At 41.8% G+C, this 23,245-nt stretch overlaps 1 protein-coding gene across 2 annotated transcripts; it reads left to right on the top strand.

The window, feature by feature from the left end:
* The first annotated feature begins 1,398 nt into the window (after positions 1–1,398).
* Positions 1,399–22,626, top strand: ppardb (peroxisome proliferator-activated receptor delta b). Of its 2 annotated transcripts, none has more exons than XM_024383852.2 (8): positions 1,399–1,912; positions 6,814–7,266; positions 7,480–7,631; positions 11,310–11,448; positions 13,295–13,497; positions 15,330–15,536; positions 21,175–21,418; positions 21,750–22,626. In XM_024383852.2, the coding sequence occupies exons 2-8, from the start codon at positions 6,888–6,890 to the stop codon at positions 21,995–21,997; spliced, it is 1,572 nt and encodes a 523-aa protein (XP_024239620.1). In that variant the 5' UTR covers positions 1,399–1,912; positions 6,814–6,887; the 3' UTR covers positions 21,998–22,626. The 2 variants fall into 2 exon arrangements, with proteins under 2 accessions (XP_024239620.1, XP_042159550.1); XM_042303616.1 differs by having other exon boundaries at positions 1,400–1,912; positions 6,814–6,877.
* Positions 22,627–23,245: the final 619 nt, after the last annotated feature.

Raw genomic sequence — 23,245 nt, 5'->3', positions numbered from 1 at the left:
ACATGGAGCGCCTGCTTAACTGCTACCAACTTCTTTCCTAGCCACCTTTAAACCGCACATGGATCTGCCAAAAGGCAAGGATTTTCACCTAAAACGACATACCCAAATCAAACTGCCTGCAGCTCAGGACCTGAAGCAAGGATATGCATATGCTTGATACCATTTGAAAGGAAACACTTTGAAGTTTGTGGAAATGTGAAATTAATGTAGGAGAATATCACACATTAAATCTGGTAAAAGATAATACAAACAAAAAAAACATGCGTTTAAAAACAAAAAATTGTTCCATCATCTTAATATGATAATATAATATTGCAGTTTAGGTGCAATTTAGATGATGCAGCGCGTGCGGAAAGTTTCAGATAGATCCAGCAAAGCATTGCAATACTGGACAATATTTATTATCAAGTCTGCCCAAATGTGCCAAATTGGTCAATTGATTTATTTTCAAGTACATAACTCGAGAACATACAAAAATGATATGGTAACACATTGAAGTTTAACACACTCAAAGGAATGTCATACATGATGGCTCATTAGCATATACACTAACTTTCACACATCTAAATGGCCAGGTGAACCGGGGTGAACTGTAGAACCCAGTTATAACATTTGAATATAAAAATAGATTTTATCAAACAAAACTGCTACATTTGATCTCTGGGACATTCAGGATGACAAATCGGAGCAAGATTACTGAATGTAAGTACATTATTTACTTTCAGAGGTGAATGTATCAAACCAGTTGCCGTGATACATTTTTTGTTGTTGTTGTGCACTCTCCTCAAACAATAGCATAACATTTCACTGTAATAGCTACTGTAAATCGGACAGTTCAGTTAGATTAACAAGAATTGAAGCTTTCTGCCCATATAAGACATGTCTATGTCCTGGAAAGTTCGCTGTTACTTACATCAAGTACATGCTAATCACATTAGCATCCGTTAGCTCAACCATCCTAGTCATGGTCTTGCACATGGCTCACTCATTTTGCACTTGACACCAATCTTCTACAACACCCCATCTGAAAAAAAAGCCATCTTCCACAAATTCAAATCTCTGCTTTCCTTATTCTCTTCAATCTCTTATTCCTCTTCTCCCAACATTGCTTGCGGCCTGTCCTCCACAGTGACCACCGGTGTTCAACCTTCCAAAGTAATCCCATGTCACCCCTCTATTTTTTCACTAGCATTGACTTTGCTGATAAATATTTTGTTGAGGTAAAATGTACTTGATATGTTTATAATGTGTTGTCTCACCTGGCTATCTTAAAAGTAATGCACTAACTGTAGGTCGGCTAAAATGTAAAATGAGGGGAACTCAGGGTAGTCACTAGTTACCACAGCCACAAAGACCTAAACCCCGCCCATTTCTAACATTTATATTCTTACAATTGGATTTTAAACCTAACCATAACCACACTGCTAATCTAATGCTAACCCAACCCTTAAATTAAGACTCAAAAGCACATTTTTATTTTCATGAATTTTGACGATATAGCCAATTTTGCCTTTGTGATTCTGTAACGTGAACTAATGGAAGCAGGCACTCAGAGGGCAACAGCGGTGCGCAGAGAAGGTTGACTGAGTGAGGTGTATGATTCACACTGGGCTAACAGTAGTTAGCAAGAGCTCACTGAAAAGTTTGATCCAAAATGTACTTTAACCAGCCAGCTACCAGACACGGAGACTGTACTGCAAGCATACAAGACAAACTATTTGACAGTATTGACAGATGAATTGGGATTTTTTTTTACAAGTTCAGAGCTAGCTAACGTAAGCTAGCTAGCGTTAGCTAGCTGCTAGCAAACAACACCTCACAGCCAGCGAATCGAATCAAGTGCTAATGGACACGTTTTGGTAACTTCACCGGTACACATTCTTTGGAAAAGCAAGCAACATCATTGAGAAAGGTAAGAATGGACTTACGGTTAGCTGCCATACTAGGCTAGCTAGTTAGCTATATTCACCAAGACAAGAACAAGAACAGTTCAATTTATTCACTAGCTTGTCTTCTGCCTCTGGTCTGTACTCGGGAACTATCAGATATTGTTTATTTAGGATGATTGCTTTCACGTCACTAAAGTAAAGTCTATAGATTTCTTTCAATTCATGTTTGCATTTTCTGTCAATGTGATTTTTGAATGCATGTTTTGGGATATGGAATATGGATTCAATCAAATCTACCAGTCATGATTTAAACAAAAGTCTCATGATAAGCCTATATTGCTGACCTTATGAGCCTACTTGACATCAAAGCAACATTTGGTTTTGGAAGAGGCTGTATTGGGAAGAGGATTCATCAGAGATGTTTGTGATGCACTCACTCGTAAACACTTTTTTGTGTCATGTATACTTATATTGTGCTATTTTCGACCCTGTCTGTGCCAATCAATGGTGCCAAGCCCTTTAGAGTGACTCACTCAAAGCACAGCAGCAGATTTTCTGAGAACAAGCATGACAGGTTATTAGCTAGGTGACAAGTCTGAACGAGTGTTTGAACAGTAATTTCCTACAGTTTTTGTCTACTAGACTTGTTCTATTGAGTAAGCCTAGAATTGGTATTAAAGGAAACATTTGTTGTCTCTTCACAGAGTCAAAGAAAAGGGAATGTTTTGACAAGTGTGGCACTCAAGTTGGTTTTGCTGAAACCTCAGACTGTTACCATGGTTACCCCATTGCTATTCAGTCTGAAAGAAGTTTGCCTAAAAAAAGTCTCTACAAGTCAGAATGTTGATTTACATTTTTAGTAAATTTTTTATTTCTCCTTTATTTAACCAGGTAGTTTAGTTGAGAACAAGTTCTCATTTGCAACTGCGACCTGGCCAAGATCAAGGGTAGCAATTCGACACATACAACAACACAGAGTTACACATGGAATAAACAAAATATACAGTCAATAATACAGTAGAACAAAAGAAAACAAAAAGTCTATATACAGTGAGTGCAAATAGGTAGATAGCTGGGATGTTTACAGATGGGCTATGTACAAGTGCAGTGATATGTAAGCTGCTCTGACAGCTGGTGCTTAAAGCTAGTGAGGGAGATGTGAGTCTCCAGCTTCAGAGATTTTTGCAATTCGTTCCAGTCATGGGCAGCAGAGAACTGGAAGGAAAGATGACCAAAGGAGAAATTGGCTTTGGGGGTGACCAGTGAGATATACTTGCTGGAGCTCGTGCTGCTATGGTGACCAGTGAGCTGAGATAAGGTGGGGTTTTGCCTAGCAGAGACTTGTAGATAACCTGTAGCCAGTGGGTTTGGCGACGAGTATGAAGCGAGGGCCAACCAACGAGAGCGTACAGGTCGCAATGGTGGGTAGTGTATGGGGCTTTGGTGACAAAACGGATGGCACTGTGATAGACTGCATCCAGTTTGTTGAGTAGAGTGTTGGAGGCTATTTTATACATGACATCACCGAAGTCGAGGATCGTTAGGATGGTCAGTTTTACCAGGGTATGTTTGGCAGCAGGAGTGAAGGATGCTTTGTTGAAATAAAGGAAGCCGATTCTAGATTTAAATTTGGACTGGAGATGCTTAATGTGAGTCTGGAAGGAGAGTTTACAGTCTAACCAGACACCCAGGTATTTGTAGTTGTCCACGTATTCTAAGTCAGAGCCGTCCAGAGTAGTGATGCTGGACGGGCGAGCAGGTGCGGGCAGTGATCGATTGAAGAGCATGCATTTAGTTTTACTTGCGTTTAAAAGCAGTTGGAGGCCACGGAAGGAGAGTTGTATGGCATTGAAGCTCGCCTGGAGGGTAGTTAACACAGTGTCCAAGGAGGGGCCAGAAGTATTCAGAATGGTGTCATCTGCGTAGAGGTGGATCAGAGAATCACCAGCAGCAAGAGCAAAATTATACTTACACATACTTTACTGGTTGTACATGCTGTTGGTCCTTTTGGCGGTAGGAAGTGGATATTGGGTATCCACAGGAAAGTCTTGTTTACTCTGATTTTTGCTGCTCCAGTAGGTTCTGTTGCTTGCATTTTCAATCTCCTGACACATGCATGTGATGCACAATATGTAAACAATAGCTGAATGTTACCAAAAGTAGAGGACCTAAGCAAGTTAACTCGCAATTAGCTGTGAAATTTGCCAGCAGATAGTGTGGGGCAACATTTGGTCTGTGGTTCGGTTAGGCTCAGCCATATCGTGCAAGTGTTTGTCATGTATTGAAAAAAAGAAACCAGAATTTTTTATTTATTTTTATTTATCTGTTATCATGTTCAGTTAAGTTGACTGAGAACATGTTCTCATTTACAGCAACGACCTGGGGAATAGTTAGAGGAGAGGAGGGGGATGAATGAGCCAATCGTAAAAATACAAAAGATATACAGACTAGAGGTTGACCGATTATGATTTTGTTTTTAAAGCCAATACCGATTAATCGGCCAATTTTTTTATATATATTTTTTTAGCATTTATTTGTAATAATGACAATTACAACAATACTGAATGAACACTTATTTTAACTTAATATAATACATCAATAAAATCAATTTAGCCTCAAATAAAATGAAACATGTTCAATTTGGTTTAAATAATGCAAAAACGAAGTGTTGGAGAAGAAAGTAAAAGTGCAATATGTGCATGTAAAAAAGGCTAACATTTAAGTTCCTTGCTCAGAACATGAGAACATATGAAAGCTAGTGGTTCCTTTTAACAGTAGTCTTCATTATTCCCAAGTAAGAAGTTTTAAGTTGTAGTTATTATAGGAATTATAGGACAATTTCTCTCTATATAATTTGTATTTCATATACCTTTGACTATTGGATGTTCTTATAGTATTGCCAATGTAACAGTATAGCTTCCGTCCCTCTCCTCTCCCCTACCTGGGCTCGAACCAGGAACACATCGACAATAGCCACCCTCGAAGCAGCGTTACCCATCGCTCCACAAAGCCGCGGTATAGCTTCCTTGCAAAGCAAGGGGAACAACACTTCCAAGTCTCAGAGCGAGTGACGTTTGAAACGCTATTAGCGCGCACCCCACTAACTAGCTAGCCATTTCACATCGGTTACACCAGCCTAATCTCTGGAGTTGATAGGCTTGAAGTCATAAACAGCTCAATGCTTGAAGCACAGCGATGAGCTGCTGGCAAAACGCACGAAAGTGCTGTTTGAATGAATGCTTATGAGTCCGCTGGTGCCTACCATCGCTCAGTCAGACTGCTCTATCAAATCATAGACTTAATTATAACATAATAACACACAGAAATACGAGCCTTAGGTCATTAATATGGTCGGATCCGGGAACTATCATCTCGAAAACAAGACGTTTATTCTTTCAGTGAAATACGGGACCATCTGTATTTTATCTAACGGGTGGCATCCATAAATCTAAATATTCCTGTTACATTGCACAACCTTCAATATTATGTCATAATTCTGGCAAATTAGGCGTTCCAAACTGTTGCATATACACTGACTCTGCGTGCAATGAACGTAAGAGAAGTGACACAACTTCACCTGGTTAATATTGCTTGCTATCCTGGATTTCTTTTAGAAAGATATGCAGGTTTAAAAATATATATACTTCTGTGTATTGATTTTAAGAAAAGCATTGATGTTTAGGTACAGTCGTGCAACGATTGTGCTTTTTTTGCAAATACACTTTTGTTAAATCATCCCCCTTTGGTGAAGTTGGCTGTCTTTGTTAGGAAGAAATAGTCTTCACAGAGTTTGCAACGAGCCAGGTTAGCAGGCAATATTAACTAAATATACAGGTTTAAAAATATATACTTGTGTATTGATTTTAAGAAAGGCATTGATGTTTATGTTTAGGTACACATTAGAGCAAGACAGTCCTTTTTCGCGAATACTCACCGCATCGATTACATGCAACGCAGGACACGCTAGATAACTACACATGGTTGATGATATTACTAGTTTAACTAGTGTTTGTGATTGATTGTTTTTTATAAGGTAAGTTTAATGCTAGCTAGCAACTTAACTTGGCTTTTTACTGCATTCGCGTAAACAGGCAGTCTCCTCGTGGAGTGCAATGTAATCAGGTGGTTAGAGCGTTGGACTAGTTAACTGTAAGGTTGCAAGATTGAATCCCTGAGCTGACAAGGTAAAAATCTGTCTTTCTGCCCCTGAACAAGGCAGTTAACCCACCATTCCTAGGCCGTCATTGAAAATAAGAATGTGTTCTTAACTGACTTGCCTAGTTAAAATAAGGATAAATAAAGGTGTAAAAAAAAAAAAGAACAATTTCCGATTGTTATGAAAACTTGCGATTAATCGGTTAATCCGGTTAATCCGATTAATCGGTCGACCTCTAATACACAATATCGGGTAAAGTACGTTGAAATTAAGTTTGTTCAACATTCTGACTTGTAATGGGACTGTTTGGGAGTGCTGAGCCTACATGTTAGAGACGAGAGTGTACGTATTTTACTCTTGGATTCTTAAAGAGGCTAAGTGTACGTATTTTACTCTTGGATTCTTAAAGAGGCTAAGGTTGGTTATGAGACTGTTTGATTGCTGCACTAGCAGAGACATTTGAGCTCATTCTTGCTCTCTCACCCTCTCTCTAATCCTACAACAAAGAACCCCAATAACTAGGTCATGTTCATTAGGCACCAAAACAGAAGAAAACAGTCTGAAACAGGGAGGGCCTACCAGGATTTGCCCAATAAGTATTGCACATTTTTTGTTTCAAATGTTTAGCTACAGTTTGCCATAATAACTCTACCTGGGTTTCCTTTTGATATGAACCTAGTGATCCATTCAGTCATGTGTCAAGTATATAGAGACGTAGATAAGTCTTTAAATGTTGTTGCATAATTACGCTGTTCCTTACCTTAACAGGGGAGACCATGTCAACAACATCATGACAGACAGGGAAGAGGCGCTTTAGCACCCTGACCACAAGGTAAGGAGCCATGGATGTGTTACAGCAGCTACCTTCCCCTGAGCACCTTGAACAGGTGAATGGGGAGACTAGGACAGGCCCGCAGCCCCTATGTGGCCCAAACTCTCCACATCCCCTGCTCATGGCAGCTGATGATATATGGACTGCAAGGGAGGTGGAGGCAGTGGCCCCTGACTTTGGAGGGTTGACGGACCTGCAGGAGCTGGGGGTTGAGGAGGGTGAAGGCAGTGGGGCGGAGAGGCCGAGGTCCCCCATCTCGAGGGTATCATGGAATGGGACTGGCAGCCAACAGAATGGAGAGAATGGAGGAGGGGAAGAGGAGAGACTGGGGAAGGACAATACTAGCTACAGCAGACAAGACAGTCCTGCTGCTGATAACAACTATACAGGTAAAAGAGAGTAAATGAAGTACATGTCATTGGTTATATTTGAAATAATACACTAAGTGGGATGTGATATGCTTCACTGTAATATTTTGGACTTATAGTGAATACATCAGCAGACCAGAGCATATGGGTATGGCCTGGTCCCAGATCAGTTTGAGCTGGTAATACGAGTCTCTCGTACGACAATCAGATGGGTGTTGTCTCTCTGTGTGCCAGACCTGTCTCACACGTCGTCTCCCTCGCTGTCGGAGCAGCTGCGTCTGGGACGGGATGAGGCCACAGGGCCTGGTATCAACGTGGGGTGTAGGATCTGTGCTGACAAAGCTTCAGGGTTCCACTACGGTGTGCATGCCTGCGAGGGCTGCAAGGTGAGAGATTTCACAAGTCTAACAATGGGGCTTAATAATCAGAAAACAAATGTGCTTAATGTTCTTAGGTCTTAAATCCTGGAGGTTTTGACATGGCTGCTAACAGCCTCAACCTGACCTGAGCTTAGCTTGAGTTTAGTTTGTGTCCTATGTTGCAGCATTCCAGTCCGGTAGCCCTTTCCTGCAGTCAAATGACCAAGGGTGGAATGTTATTAATATATTTTGAAACATTATTTTAAATAACCCGTCAATCCGGTCTTCCAATGCCCAACAGTTTTATTTTATTTCAGTTTTCTGTGCTGTATATAAAGTGTAATATTGGGATACAAACTTAATATTGAATACATTTCAACTACACAGTGGGGCAAAAAAGTATTTAGTCAGCCACCAATTGTGCAAGTTCTCCCACTTAAAAAGATGAGAGGCCTGTAATTTTCATCATAGGTACACTTCAACTATGACAGACAAAATGAGAAAAAAATATCCAGAAAATCACATTGTAGGATTTTTATGCATTTGTGAATTATGGTGGAAAATAAGTATTTGGTCAATAACAAAAGTTTATCTCAATACTTTGTTATATACCCTTTGTTGGCAATGACAGAGGTCAAACGTTTTCTGTAAGTCTTCAAATCAAATCAAATTTATTTATATAGCCCTTCGTACATCAGCTGATATCTCAAAGTGCTGTACAGAAACCCAGCCTAAAACCCCAAACAGCAAGCAATGCAGGTGTAGAAGTACGGTGGCTAGGAAAAACTCCCTAGAAAGGCCAAAACCTAGGAAGAAACCTAGAGAGGAACCAGGCTATGTGGGGTGGCCAGTCCTCTTCTGGCTGTGCCGGGTGGAGATTATAACAGAACATGGCCAAGATGTTCAAATGTTCATAAATGACCAGCATGGTCGAATAATAATAAGGCAGAACAGTTGAAACTGGAGCAGCAGCACAGTCAGGTGGAAGTTGAAACTGGAGCAGCAGCATGGCCAGGTGGACTGGGGACAGCAAGGAGTCATCATGTCAGGTAGTCCTGGGGCATGGTCCTAGGGCTCAGGTCCTCCGAGAGAGAGAAAGAAAGAGAGAAGGAGAGAATTAGAGAACGCACACTTAGATTCACACAGGACACCGAATAGGACAGGAGAAGTACTCCAGATATAACAAACTGACCCCAGCCCCCCGACACATAAACTACTGCAGCATAAATACTGGAGGCTGAGACAGGAGGGGTCAGGAGACACTGTGGCCCCATCCGAGGACACCCCCGGACAGGGCCAAACAGGAAGGATATAACCCCACCCACTTTGCCAAAGCACAGCCCCCACACCACTAGAGGGATATCTTCAACCACCAACTTACCATCCTGAGACAAGGCTGAGTATAGCCCACAAAGATCTCAGCCACGGCACAACACAAGGGGGGGGCGCCAACCCAGACAGGATGACCACAACAGTGAATCAACCCACTCAGGTGACGCACCCCCTCCAGGGACGGCATGAGAGAGCCCCAGTAAGCCAGTGACTCAGCCCCTGTAATAGGGTTAGAGGCAGAGAATCCCAGTGGAAAGAGGGGAACCGGCCAGGCAGAGACAGCAAGGGCGGTTCGTTGCTCCAGAGCCTTTCCGTTCACCTTCACACTCCTGGGCCAGACTACACTCAATCATATGACCCACTGAAGAGATGAGTCTTCAGTAAAGACTTAAAGGTTGAGACCGAGTTTGCGTCTCTGACATGGGTAGGCAGACCGTTCCATAAAAATGGAGCTCTATAGGAGAAAGCCCTGCCTCCAGCAGTTTGCTTAGAAATTCTAGGGACAATTAGGAGGCCTGCGTCTTGTGACCGTAGCGTACGTGTAGGTATGTACGGCAGGACCAAATCAGAGAGATAGGTAGGAGCAAGCCCATGTAATGCTTTGTAGGTTAGCAGTAAAACCTTGAAATCAGCCCTTGCTTTGACAGGAAGCCAGTGTAGAGAGGCTAGCACTGGAGTAATATGATCAAATTTTTTGGTTCTAGTCAGGATTCTAGCAGCCGTATTTAGCACTAACTGAAGTTTATTTAGTGCTTTATCCGGGTAGCCGGAAAATAGAGCATTGCAGTAGTCTAACCTAGAAGTGACAAAAGCATGGATCAATTTTTCTGCATCACAAGGTTTTCACACACTGTTGCTGGTATTTTGGCCCATTCCTCCATGCAGATCTGCTCTAGAGCAGTGATGTTTTGGGGCTGTTGCTGGGCAACACGGACTTTCAACTCCCTCCAAAGATTTTCTATGGGGTTGAGATCTGGAGACTGGCTGGGCCACTCCAGGGCCTTGAAATGCTTCTTACGAAGCCACTCCTTCGTTGCCCAGGCGGTGTGTTTGGGATCATTGTCATGCTGAAAGACCCAGCCACATTTCATCTTCAATGCCCTTACTGATGGAAGGAGGTTTTCACTCAAAATCTCACGATACATGGCCCCATTCATTCTTTCCTTTACACGGATCAGTCGTCCTGGTCCCTTTGCAGAAAAACAGCCCCAAAGCATGATGTTTCCACCCCCATGCTTCACAGTAGGTATGGTGTTCTTTGGATGCAACTCAGCATTCTTTGTCCTCCAAACACGACAAATTGAGTTTTTACCAAAAAGTTATATTTTGGTTTCATCTGACCATATGACATTCTCCCAATCTTTTTCTGGATCACCCAAATGCTCTCTAGCAAACTTCAGACGGGCCTGGACATGTACTGGCTTAAGCAGGGGGACACGTCTGGCACTGCAGGATTTGAGTCCCTGGCGGCGTAGTGTGTTACTGATGGTATGCTTTGTTACTGTGGTCCCAGCTCTCTGCAGGTCATTCACTAGGTCCCCCCGTGTGGTTCTGGGATTTTCTTGTGATCATTTTGACCCCACGGGGTGAGATCTTGCGTGGAGCCCCAGATCGAGGGAGATGATCAGTGGTCTTGTATGTCTTCCATTTCCTAATAATTGCTCCCACAGTTGATTTCTTCAAACCAAGCTGCTTAGCTATTGTAGGTTCAGTCTTCCCAGCCTGGTGCAGGCCTACAATTTTGTTTCTGGTGTCCTTTGACAGCTATTTGGTCTTGACCATAGTGGAGTTTGGAGTGTGACTGTTTGAGGTTGTGGACGGGTGTCTTTTATACTGATAACAAGTTCAAACAGGTGCCATTAATACAGGTAACGAGTGGAGGACAGAGGAGCCTCTTAAAGAAGTTGTTACAGGTCTGTAAGAGCCAGAAATCTTTCTTGTTTGTAGGTGACCAAATACTTATTTTCCACCATAATTTGCAAATAAATTCATTAAAAATCCTACAATGTGATTTTCTGGATTTTTATTTCTAATTTTGTCTGTCATTGTTGAAGTGTACCTATGATGAAAATTACAGGCCTCTCTCATCTTTTTAAGTGGGAGAACTTGCACAATTGGTGGCTGACTAAATACTGTTTTGCCCCACTGTATACTTTTATTTCAAAGTAGATTTGTTTGACTACCACTCTGTGTGACCCTAATTTAGCCCACTGCAGTAAAATGTTATTAACCTGCAACTCAAGTTCAATGGCCATAATGTGTGACTTGTGGTGAATGCAGTGTTATATCTGTCTTTCCTGTAATTAATGCCTTCAATTGTAAATAAACTGAACTCGCTTGCTCCCTCTCCCCTGTGCATATCAATTGGTCTAGGGCTTCTTCCGGCGGACCATTCGGATGAAGCTGGAGTACGAGCGCTGTGAGAGAGCCTGTAAGATCCTGAAAAAGAACCGTAATAAGTGCCAGTACTGCCGCTTCCAGAAGTGCCTGGCCCTGGGCATGTCCCATGACGGTGAGAGGAGACCGTTAATGGGTCTTTCAGGGTCTGGAAATACTTGGTCCTTTTACAGATTAAGGGCCAGTATCGCAGACGCAGATAAAGCCCTGGACTGAATGGAGGATCTTAATCTGTGTTTTGAAAACTGTCCCTAAGAACTACTGATAATGTGTGTCAATATTAACAATATTAATTTATGAAACTCTTGAATCTCATTTTGGTGGGGCTATACAGTGCATTTGAAAAGTACAACCTTATTCTAAAATATATATATATTTTTAATACAATACACCATAACAATACACCAATACACCATAATGACAAAGAAAAACATGTTTTTTGAAATGTATTAAAAATAAAAACTGATATCACATTTACATAGTATTCAGACCCTTTACTCAGTACTTTGTTGATGCAACTTTGGCAGCGATTAGCCTCGAGTGTTCTTGGGTATGATGCTACAAGCTAGGCACACCAGCATTTGGGGAGGTTTTCCCATTCTCTGCAGATCCTCAAGTTTTGTCAGGTTGGATGGGGAGCTTCAGAGCACAGCTATTTTTATGTCTCTCTAGAGATGATTGATCAGGTTTAAGTCCGGCCTCTGGCTGGGCCACTCAAGGTCATTCAGAGACTTGTCCCGAACCCACTCCTGCGTTGTTTTGGCTGTGTGCTTAGGGTCGTTGTCCTTTTGGAAGGTGAACCTTCACCCCCAGTCTGAGGTCCTGAGTGCTCTGGAGCAGGTTTTCATCAATGATTTCTCTATATTTTGCTTCATTAATCTCTCCCTCGATCCTGACTAGTCTCCCAGTCCCTGCCGCTAAAGAACATCCCCACAGCATGATGTTGCCACCACCATGCTTCACCGTAGGGATGGTCCCAGGTTTCTAACAGATGTGATGCTTGGCATTCTGTTCAGTCTTGATTTTATATGACCAAAGAATCCTGTTACTCATGGTCCTTTAGTACCTTTTGGCTAACTTCAAGCTGGCTGTCATTTGACTTCTACCGAGGAGTGGCTTCCGTCTGACCACTCTTCCATAAAGGCCTGATTGGTGATGGTTGTTCTTCTGGAAGGTTCTCCCATCTCCACAGAGGAACTGTCAGAGTAACCACCGGGTTCTTGGTCACCTCCCTGACTAATGCCCTTCTCCCCCGATTGCTCAGTTTGGCCGGCGTCCAGCTCTAGGAAGAGTGTCGGTAGTTCCAAACTTCTTCCATTTAAGAATGATGGAGGCCACTGTGTTCTTGGGGACCTTCAATGCTGCAGAAATGTTTTTGTACCCTTCCCCAGATCTGTGCCTCAACACAATCCTGTATCGGAGCTCTACGGACAACTCCTTTGACCTCATGGCTTGGTTTTTGCGCTGACATGCACTGTCAACTATGGGACCTTTATATAGACAGGTGTGTGCCTTTTCCAAATCATGTCCAATCAATTAAATTTACTACAGGTGGACTCCAATCAATTTGTAGAAACATCTCAAGGATGATCAATGGAAACAAGATGCACCTGAACTCTTATTTAGAGTCTCATAGCAAAGGGTCTGAATACTTATGCCAATAAGGTATTTCAGTTTTTATTATTTAAAGACATTTTTGACATGTTTCTAAAAACCTGTTTTTGCTTTGTCATTATGGGGTATTGTGTGTAGATGGATGAGGAAAACAATACATTTAATTTTAGAATAACAAAATGTGGGAAAAGTCAAGGGGTCTGAATACTTTCCAAATGCACTGTACAGCTTTCGATGCGAATGCTACTGTCTACCCAGTGATCTAATAAGGCTGTATGCATGATGCTAAACTGTCTTTGTCTGTTTCACCTTCAATGCTAACACTACTCTGCCTGTTCGCGCGGCAGCGATCCGGTATGGGCGTATGCCGGGGGCTGAGAAGAAGAAGCTAGTGGCTGGCCTGCTAGCAGAGGAGCTGGACCCCCACCACCTTGGTGGCTCAGACCTCAAGACCCTGGCTAAACAGGTGTACCGAGCCTACCTGAAGAACCTCATTATGACCAAGAAGAAAGCCCGCAGCATCCTCACCGGCAAGACCAACTGCACATCGGTACGCTCACTCTTATGTAAATATACACTGAGTGTGAACATTAGGAACACCTTCTCTTTCCGTTACAGACTGACCAGGTGAATGCTATGATGACTTATTGATGTCACCTGTTAAATCCACTTTAATCAGTGTAGATGAAGGGGAGGAGACAGGTTAAAGAAGGATTTTTAAGCCTTGTGACAATTGAGACATGGATTGTGTATGTGTGCTATTCAGAAGGTGAATGGGCAAGACAAAAGATCAAAGTGCCTTTGAACGAGGTGTGGTGGTAGGTGCCAGGCGCACATGTTTGAGTGTGTCAAGAACTGCAACGTTGTTGGATTTTTCACGCAAAAACAGTTTCCCGTGTGTATCAAGGATGGTCCACCACCCAAAGGACATCAAGCCATCTTGACACAACTGTGGGAAGCATTGGAGTCAACATGGGCCAGTATCCCTGTGGAATGCTTTCGACACCTTGTAGAGTCCATGCCCGACATTTTGAGGCTGTTTTGAGGGCAAAAGGAGGGTGCAACTGAATATTAGGAAGGTGTAACTAATATTTTATACACTCAGTGTTGATGCCCTTGATAAAGATTAGCAAAAAAGACTATAAAATAAATAATACAAATACTGAGCTATATTGTATGCTCCAAAACATTTGGAAATTAGATTATTTTATACGAATACAATTGCTCAGTTTTAAAAAGAAAAAAAAAAAGAAAAGGATGGTGGTAAAAATTATTGGCGGGTGCCTATAATTTTGACCACCATCCTTTTTTCGCCTCCCCTGGCGAGGGTAATGACAGGATTTTTCTATAATGTTTTTATGAGATTGGAGAACACATTGTGAGAGATCTTAGACCATTCCTCCATACAGAATATTTCCAGATCCTTGATATCCTTCGTCTGCACTTATGGACTGCCCTCTTCAATTTAAACCACAGGTTTTTAATGAGTCCAAAGACTGAGAGGGCCATTGCCAAATTATGATTTTGTGGTCAATTAATAATTTCTTGGGGATTTTGATGTGTGCTTGGGGTTACTGTCTTGCTGGAAGATCCTCTTCCAGCAAGCTCAGAGGGGTTGTTGTGAGTTATGACCATAAACATACACATCATTGGTTCAGCTTGGAAGGAGCACAGACAAAGGATATCAAGGATCTGGAAAGATTCTGTATGGAGGAATGGTCTAAGATCTATCCCAATGTGTTCTCCAATCTCATAAAACATAATAGAAAAGGGCTCAGTGTCATTATCCTCACAAGGGTAGGGTGATAGAGTACTGAAAAATGGTGCCAATCATTTTAACCCTTATCTTTTGGGGTATTTTTATTTTTAGTGTAAAATAATATATGCACATAATGTAGCTGTATTTGTATTATTTATTTTATACAGTCTTTTTTGCGAATCTTTATCAACGGTGCCAATAATTTTGGACCTGACAGTGCATGGGTATTGGTTACACCTCCGGTTAAAACCTTTAGAACACACTCTCTGAGCTTGATTATGAGGAAGACTTTTCTGGTTGCACCAAGGTAGGATACACCTTCCAAGATGAACCAATGATGTTTATGGTCATAACTCACAACAACCCCTCTGAACTTGGATGAGGGGGAAGGCTTTTCTGGTTGCACCAATGTAGACGCATATTACTAGTAACCTCCTCATAGAAAGAAAGATTTAGTGGCTGATTATTTGTAGAGCTCTTTAGTTTTTAATTAGCCTCTTATCAATCTGTTTTTCGTAATGAGTTTTAACTTGTCATTAACAATTACATATAATTAGTTTTTTAAAGAAAAGGAAGACCAGACTGTTAAAAGATGAATGCTTTCTCTTTCTCTCCCCCGGCAGCCATTTGTGATCCATGATGTGGACACCCTGTGGCAAGCAGAGAGTGGTCTAGTGTGGAACCAGTTAATCCCGGGCGCGCCCCTCACAAAGGAGATAGGGGTACACGTGTTTTACCGCTGTCAGTGCACCACGGTGGAGACGGTACGAGAGCTAACTGAGTTCGCCAAGAACATCCCAGGGTTTGTGGATCTCTTCCTCAACGACCAGGTATGGCATGGACCACAGTCTTCTCAACAGAGCTTGCTAACGCTTGTCTTTTTTTCTTTTTTTTAAGGGGTGGATCAGTTTTAATATTGTGGATTAGATTGTTGCTTCCATAAATGTAATTGTCGGCATCATTTCCAATCCCCCATATATTTTTTGGGTATATATATATATATATGCCTGAAGGTACCACTTTTATCTATACAAACAATAGTACACAAGTATAAACACCATGAGACCACGCAGCCGTCATGCATCTCAGGAAGGAGACGCGTTCTGTCTCCTAGAGATGAACATACTGTGGTGCGAAAAGTGCAAATCAAATCAACAACAGTAAAGGATCTTGTGGAGATGCTGGAGGAAACTGGTACAAAAGTGTATACATCCACAGTAAAACGAGTCCTATATCGACATAACCTGAAAGGCCGCTCAGCAAGGAAGAAGCCACTGCTCCAAAACCGCCATGAAAAAGCCAGACTACGGTTTGCAACTGCACATGGGGACAAAGATTGTAATTTTTGGAGAAATGTCCTCTGGTCTGATGAAACAAAAATAGATCTGTTTGGCCATAATGACCATCGTTATGTTTGGAGGAAAAAGGGGGAGGCTTGCAAGCCGAAGAACACCATCCCAACCATGAAGTACGGGGTGGCAGCATCATGTTGTGGGGGTGCTTTGCTGCAGGAGGGACTGGTGCACTTCACAAAATAGATGGCATCATGAGATAGGAAAATTATGTGGATATATTGAAGCAACATCTCAAGACATCAGTCAGGAAGTAAAAGCTTGGTCACAAATGGGTCTTCCAAATGGACAATGACCCCAAGCATACTTTGAAAGTTGTGGCAAAATGGCTTCAGGACAAGAAAGTCAAGGTATTGGAGTGGCTGTCACAAACCCTGACCTCAAACCTGTAGAAAATGTGTGGGCAGAACTGAAAAAGCATGTGCGAGCAAGGAGGTCTTCAAACCTGACGCAGTTACACCAGCTCTGTCAGGAGGAATGGGCCAAAATTCACCCAACTTATTGTGGAAGGCTACTCGAAACATTTGACCCAAGTTAAACAATTTAAAGGCAATGCTACCAAATACTCATTGAGTCTATGTAAACTTCGGACCCACTGGGAATGTGCTGAAATAAATAAAAGCTGAAATAAGTCATTCTCTCTACTATTATTCTGACATTTCACATTCTTAAAATAAAGTGGTGTTCCTAACTGACCCAAGGCGGGGAATTTTTACTAGGATTAAATGTCAGGAATTGTGAAAAACTGAGTTTAAATGTATTTGTGTAAGGTGTATGAAACATCCGACTTCAACTGTACATACATACAAATTATGCTTTAAAGTGAAAACAATACAAGTGTTTGTGTAAGTTTATCGATATACTAACAAAACATTATGTACACCTAGCGGCAGGTAACTTGGTCACAAATCAGAAAAGCAATCAAATGAATCGTTTACCTTTGATCTTCAGATGTTTTCACTCACGAGACTCCCAGTTAGACAGCAAATGTTCCTTTTGTTCCATAAATATATTTTTTATATCCAAATACCTCCGTTAGTTTGATGCGTTATGCCCAGGAATCCACCGGAAATAGTGGTCACGACAACACAGACAAAAATTCCAAATAATATCCATAATATCAACAGAAACATGGCAAACATTTTTTATAATCAATCCTCAAGGTGTTTTTCAAATATCTATTTGATAATATATCAACCGGGACAGTTGGCTTTTCACTAGGACCGGGAGGAAAAATGGGTACCTCTCTGTTTTGCACAAAAATTGGTTGCAAGAATGTTGTATCATTTAAATGGGAAAATTTGAAGTTTTGAATCCGGCGTTGTTTTGCGTTATCAATTCAAAAACCATGTGCCATGGAATCTGTACATCACAAATCTCTTCCCAACTATTTTGCAATTTATTTGGCACAGCTGTCAATTTTTTGGTCCTTAAATGAAATTGGTGTATGTGTTTATTTGGCACAATTTTCTTTAACCATTTATGGTCTTTAATGCAGGGCTGACAGACAAGTTCCTTACTTTTTCCCCCTTCCATTTGCCTCTTCAATTTTTATGGTAATGCTGGTAATGCGATTAGTTCAAATTCAATGTATTTTATATAGCCCTTCGTACATCAGCTGATATCTCAAAGTGCTGTACAGAAACCCAGCCTAAAACCCCAAACAGCAAGCAAATGCAGGTGTAGAAGCACGGTGGCTAGGAAAAACTCCCTAGAAAGGCCAAAACCTAGGAAGAAACCTAGAGAGGAACCAGGCTATGTGGGGTGGCCAGTCCTCTTCTGGCTGTGCCGGGTGGAGATTATAACAGAACATGGCCAAGATGTTTAAATGTTCATAAATGACCAGCATGGTCGAATAATAATAAGGCAGAACAGTTGAAACTGGAGCAGCAGCACGGCCAGGTGGACTGGGGACAGCAAGGAGTCATCATGTCAGGTAGTCCTGGTGCATGGTCCTAGGGCTCAGGTCCTCCGAGAGAGAGAAAGAAAGAGAGAAAGAGAATTAGAGAAAGCACACTTGAATTCACACAGGACACCGAATAGGACAGGAGAAGTTCTCCAGATATAACAAACTGACCCTAGCCCCCCGACACATAAACTACTGCAGCATAAATACTGGAGGCTGAGACAGGAAGGGTCAGGAGGCACTGGGTCCATCTGAGGACACCCCCGGACAGGGCAAACAGGAAGAATATAACCCCACCCACTTTGCCAAGGCACAGCCCCCACACCACTAGAGGGATATCTTCAACCACCAACCTACCATCCTGAGACAAGGCCCAGTATAGCCCACAAAGATGTCCGCCATGGCACAACCCAAGGGGGCGCCAACCCAGACAGGATGACCACATCAGTGAATCAACCCACTCAGGTGACGCACCCCTTCCAGGGACGGCATGAGAGAGCCCCAGTAAAGCCAGTGACTCAGCCCCTGTAATAGGGCTAGAGGCAGAGAATCCCAGTGGAAAGAGGGGAACCGGCCAGGCAGAGACAGCAAGGGCGGTTCGTTGCTCCAGAGCCTTTCCGTTCACCTTCACACTCCTGGGCGACTACACTCAATCATATGACCCACTGAAGAGATGAGTCTTCAGTAAAGACTTAAAGGTTGAGACCGAGTTTGCGTCTCTGACATGGGTAGGCAGACGTTCCATAAAAATTGAGCTCTATAGGAGAAAGCCCTGCCTTCAGCTGTTTGCTTAGAAATTCTAGGGACAATTAGGAGGCCTGCGTCTTGTGACCGTAGCGTACGTGTAGGTATGTACGGCAGGACCAAATCAGAGAGATAGGTAGGAGCAAGCCCATGTAATGCTTTGTAGGTTAGCAGTAAAACCTTGAAATCAGCCCTTGCTTTGACAGGAAGCCAGTGTAGGGAGGCTAGCACTGGAGAAATATGATCAAATTTTTTAGTTCTAGTCAGGATTCTAGCAGCCGTATTTAGCACTAACTGAAGTTTATTTGGTGCTTTATCCGGGTAGCCGGAAAGTAGAGCATTGCAGTAGTCTAACCTAGAAGTGACAAAAGCATGGATTAATTTTTCTGCATCATTTTTGGACAGAAAGTTTCTGATTTTTGCAATGTTACGTAGATGGAAAAAAGCTGTCCTTGAAATGGTCTTGATATGTTCTTCAAAAGAGAGATCAGGATCCAGAGTAACGCCAAGGTCCTTCAGTTTTATTTGAGACAACTGTACAACCATTAAGATTAATTGTCAGATTCAACAGAAGATCTCTTTGTTTCTTGGGACCTAGAACAAGCATCTCTATTTTGTCCGAATTTAAAAGTAGAAAGTTTGCAGCCATCCACTTCCTTATGTCTGAAACACATGCTTGGTTGTAATTTTGGGTAGAGCAGACATTTCCATATTTCTGTGTTAGCTGCACATGTGACAACTCCACCAGTCCTATTTATGATATAATTTACAAAAAGTCTACCTTTTTTTGAGATGATTTATTTATTTTGGTATTTGTATACTGAGTATGTCCACATCCCTGTCAGGCTATTTTATTGCTAAACTACACGGTAATGTAGAAGCTGATTTGTTTGTATTTTTTTTGTGATAAGTAAATATGTAATATTTACTTATCATAATTTGGTTTTAATCCAGAGAAATTAGCAGAAGTATCCACATCCTCTGAGGCTGTGGAGGGGTCCAAATTGTGGATTTGAAAGAAAACAACATGAATCATCAGCGTACAATGACACCTTTGTTTTTAAGCCTCGGATTTCTAATCCCTTAATATTGTTGTTGGATCTAATTTTGACAGCTAAATTCGATGGCAATAATAAATAGATATGCTGATAGTGGACAACCTTGTTTTACTCCTCTTGGCAGTTTAAAACTTTCTGAGATGTAGCCATTATTTACTATTTTATACCTAGGGTTATGAAACATAACTTTAACACATTTTATAAGAGATTCTCCAAAATTGAAATATTATAGGCATTTATATATAAACTCCAGTCATACTTCAGTTCTGGTTTCCCTGATATTTCATGTGTTTCCAGCACTTGTCTTATGTTATCTCCAATGTATTGTCCATGTAAAAAACCTGTCTGACTAGGATGAATAATATCTGACAAAACCTTTTTTAATTCTCTGCGCCAAGCATTTAGCTAAAAAAATTGCATCACAACTCGGAAGTGTAAGAGGCCTCCAATTTTTTAAATGGACTGGATCTTTATATATATAATTTGGATCCTGTTTTAGTAATAATGAAATCAGACCTTCTTGTTGTGTGTCTGATAATCTACTGTTTATATAGGAGTTGTTAAAAAATGCTAATAATGGTCCTCTGAGTATATCTGGTCCTCTGGAGTTTTCCCAGCCTTAAAGCTTTAATTGCATCAAGAAGTTCCTTCTCTAATTTGGCCTTCACATGAGTCTTTCTGTACAGATGTTCATTTTAAATTATTAATTGGGGGAAAAATATTATAATTAGCTTCGGTTAGTGGAGGATACTGAAATTAAAACATTTTTGAAGTACTTCCTCTTTCAAAATATCATTCGGTGAATCATTGTAAGAAGTTTCAATTTTAAAAAATGGTAGCATTTCTATGTTGAAGATTTTTTTAAATATAATTTGGTGCATTTTCCCCCAAATTCTATCCAGTTCGCTCTATTTTTATAATGTATTACACTGGATCTTTCTTGAATAAGTTCCTCCAGTTCTTTTTGTTTTTCCTCTCATTTACTCTGTGCCTCTGGTACAGTTTTTATTGTTATCTACCTGTACTGTTAGTCCTTCAATTTTACCTTTGTTAATATGGACTCTTGATCTAAATTGCTTTTGTTGTATAGATGAGTACTGAATTGCATGGCCTCTAAAGGCACATTTTAAAAGTGTCCCATACAAAAAGGGGATATGTTGTACCTATGTTATGTCGGGGGGAAAAACTAAAAAAAGCAACCTTGTCTTTTCACTTATTGATTGTCAACTTAATTTCTTGTCACACTCAGTGAAATGTACTGACAGTAATGTAGAAATATCTTCCATAGTTATACAATGAAATCCTCATGCATTTTCTTTTGTCAATTGTTCAAACTGCTGTTAATGGCACTTTTACTTTGGTGCTGAATTCTATTTTCTCCCCTATTTTACCTGCCTGCTTACATCAGGTGACACTACTGAAGTATGGCGTCCACGAGGCCATCTTCGCCATGCTGCCCTCCCTCATGAACAAAGATGGCCTCCTGGTGGCCAACGGGAAGGGCTTTGTGACCCGGGAGTTCCTGAGGAGCCTCCGTAAACCCTTCAGTGAGATCATGGAGCCCAAGTTTGAGTTTGCTGTGAAGTTCAATGCTCTGGAGCTGGATGACAGTGACCTGGCTCTGTTTGTGGCCATTATCATCCTGTGTGGAGGTATGGTATACTTTTGTACTAGTAGTATCACAGTAACTCGGACATTAGTACTGTTCTCCCCAAATAACCCTGGCTCTAATGTTGTTCGTAGCCGCTATTATCCTGTCTGGAGTTGAGGGGGAGCTCTTTCTCAATTCATCTTTCCCTCGATTCCTGGTATCCTCTCTCCTCACCTCTTTCGCAAAACACATTGGAGAATAAGATATGGTTGAGAAGGTGAGGAGATAGGATGCGTGGAGTCACGGAAAGCTTTTAGTGAGGTTGTGCTGTGACTTGGCAGCTCTGTCACGTCTGTGGTCTACCCATCTAACTATTCTCGATCTATCTGCAGACCGCCCAGGGCTAATGAACGTGAAGCAGGTCGAACAGAGTCAGGACGGTATTCTCCAGGCCTTGGACCAGCACCTGCAGGCCAACCACCAGGACTCCCTCTACCTCTTCCCCAAGCTGCTGAACAAGATGGCCGACCTCAGACAGCTTGTCACAGAGAACGCCTTGCTGGTGCAGAAGATCAAGAAGACAGAGTCGGAGACCTCTCTGCACCCTCTACTACAGGAGATCTATAAGGACATGTACTGACTGGACTAAACCAGACTGAACATGTACTGACTGGGCTAAACCAGACTAAACTGAACTGGACTGGGTCTTCTGATAGTGCAGGATTTCAACAAGGACATGTACTCGTCTCCTCAAAAGTAGTGCACAACATAGGGAATAGGTTGTCATTTCGGACACACCCCTAGTCTGAGACCTCATTGCTCCCGCTACTGCAGGAGCTCAACAAGAACATGACTGGACACAGTGGCCTAAACCGGACCAACTCGGACTAGACTTTGTTGCATCTGCTCCTACAGGAATTGGACTAAACCAGATTTAACAGGATCGGACCGTACCTTGCTGCACTCTCTACTGTAGGAGATCTATAAAGACATTCATGTACTAGTCCTCCTCATAAGCAAAGCCACACTGTTCAATTCAATACTTTATTGTCCCCTTAGAGCAAACCCTGACTTAGCAAATAGTGTCCCCTTAGAGCAAATACTGACTGTAGTTGACAGCAATATGTTTACATAATGATGTTATGTATATATTAATGTACAATACCAATCAAATGTTTGGACACACCTACTCATTCCAGGGTTTTTCTTTATTTTTACTATTTTCTATATTGTCACCTGGAATACATTGCAATTAACAGGCGTGCCTTGTTAAAAGTTAATTTGTGGAATTTCTTTCCTTAATGCATTTTAGCTAATCAGTTCTGTTGTGACAAAGTAGGAGTGGCAAGAACAGCTCAAATAAGCGAAACAACAGTCCATCATTACTTTAAGACATGAAGGTCAGTCAATCTGGAAAATTTCAAGAGCTTTGAATGTTTCTTCAAGTGCAGTCGCAAAAACCATCAAGTGCTATGATGAAACTGGTTCTCATGAGGACCGCCACAGGAAAGGAAGACCCAGAGTTACCTCTGCTGCAGAGGAGAAGTTCATTAGAGTTAACTGCACCTCAGATTGCAGACCAAATAAATGCTTTACAGAGTTGAAGTAACAGACATATCTCAACATCAACTGTTCAGACTGCGTGAATCAGGCGGACATTAGACCGGTGGAAATCTGTCCTTTTGGTTCCAAACGCCATGTCTTTGTGAGACGCGGAGTAGGTGAACGGATGAGCTCTGCATGTGTGGTTCCAACCGTGAAGCATGGAGGAGGAGGTGTGAGGGTGCTTTGCTGGTGACGCTCAGTGATTTATTTAGAATTCAGGGCCCACTAACCACCATGGCAACCGAAGCATTCTGCAGTGATACGCCATCCCATCTGGTTTGGG

Source organism: Oncorhynchus tshawytscha, linkage group LG22 (genome assembly GCF_018296145.1).
Source record: "Oncorhynchus tshawytscha isolate Ot180627B linkage group LG22, Otsh_v2.0, whole genome shotgun sequence".
Classification (NCBI taxonomy): domain Eukaryota; kingdom Metazoa; phylum Chordata; class Actinopteri; order Salmoniformes; family Salmonidae; genus Oncorhynchus; species Oncorhynchus tshawytscha.
This window is presented reverse-complemented; position numbering and strand designations above follow the sequence as displayed.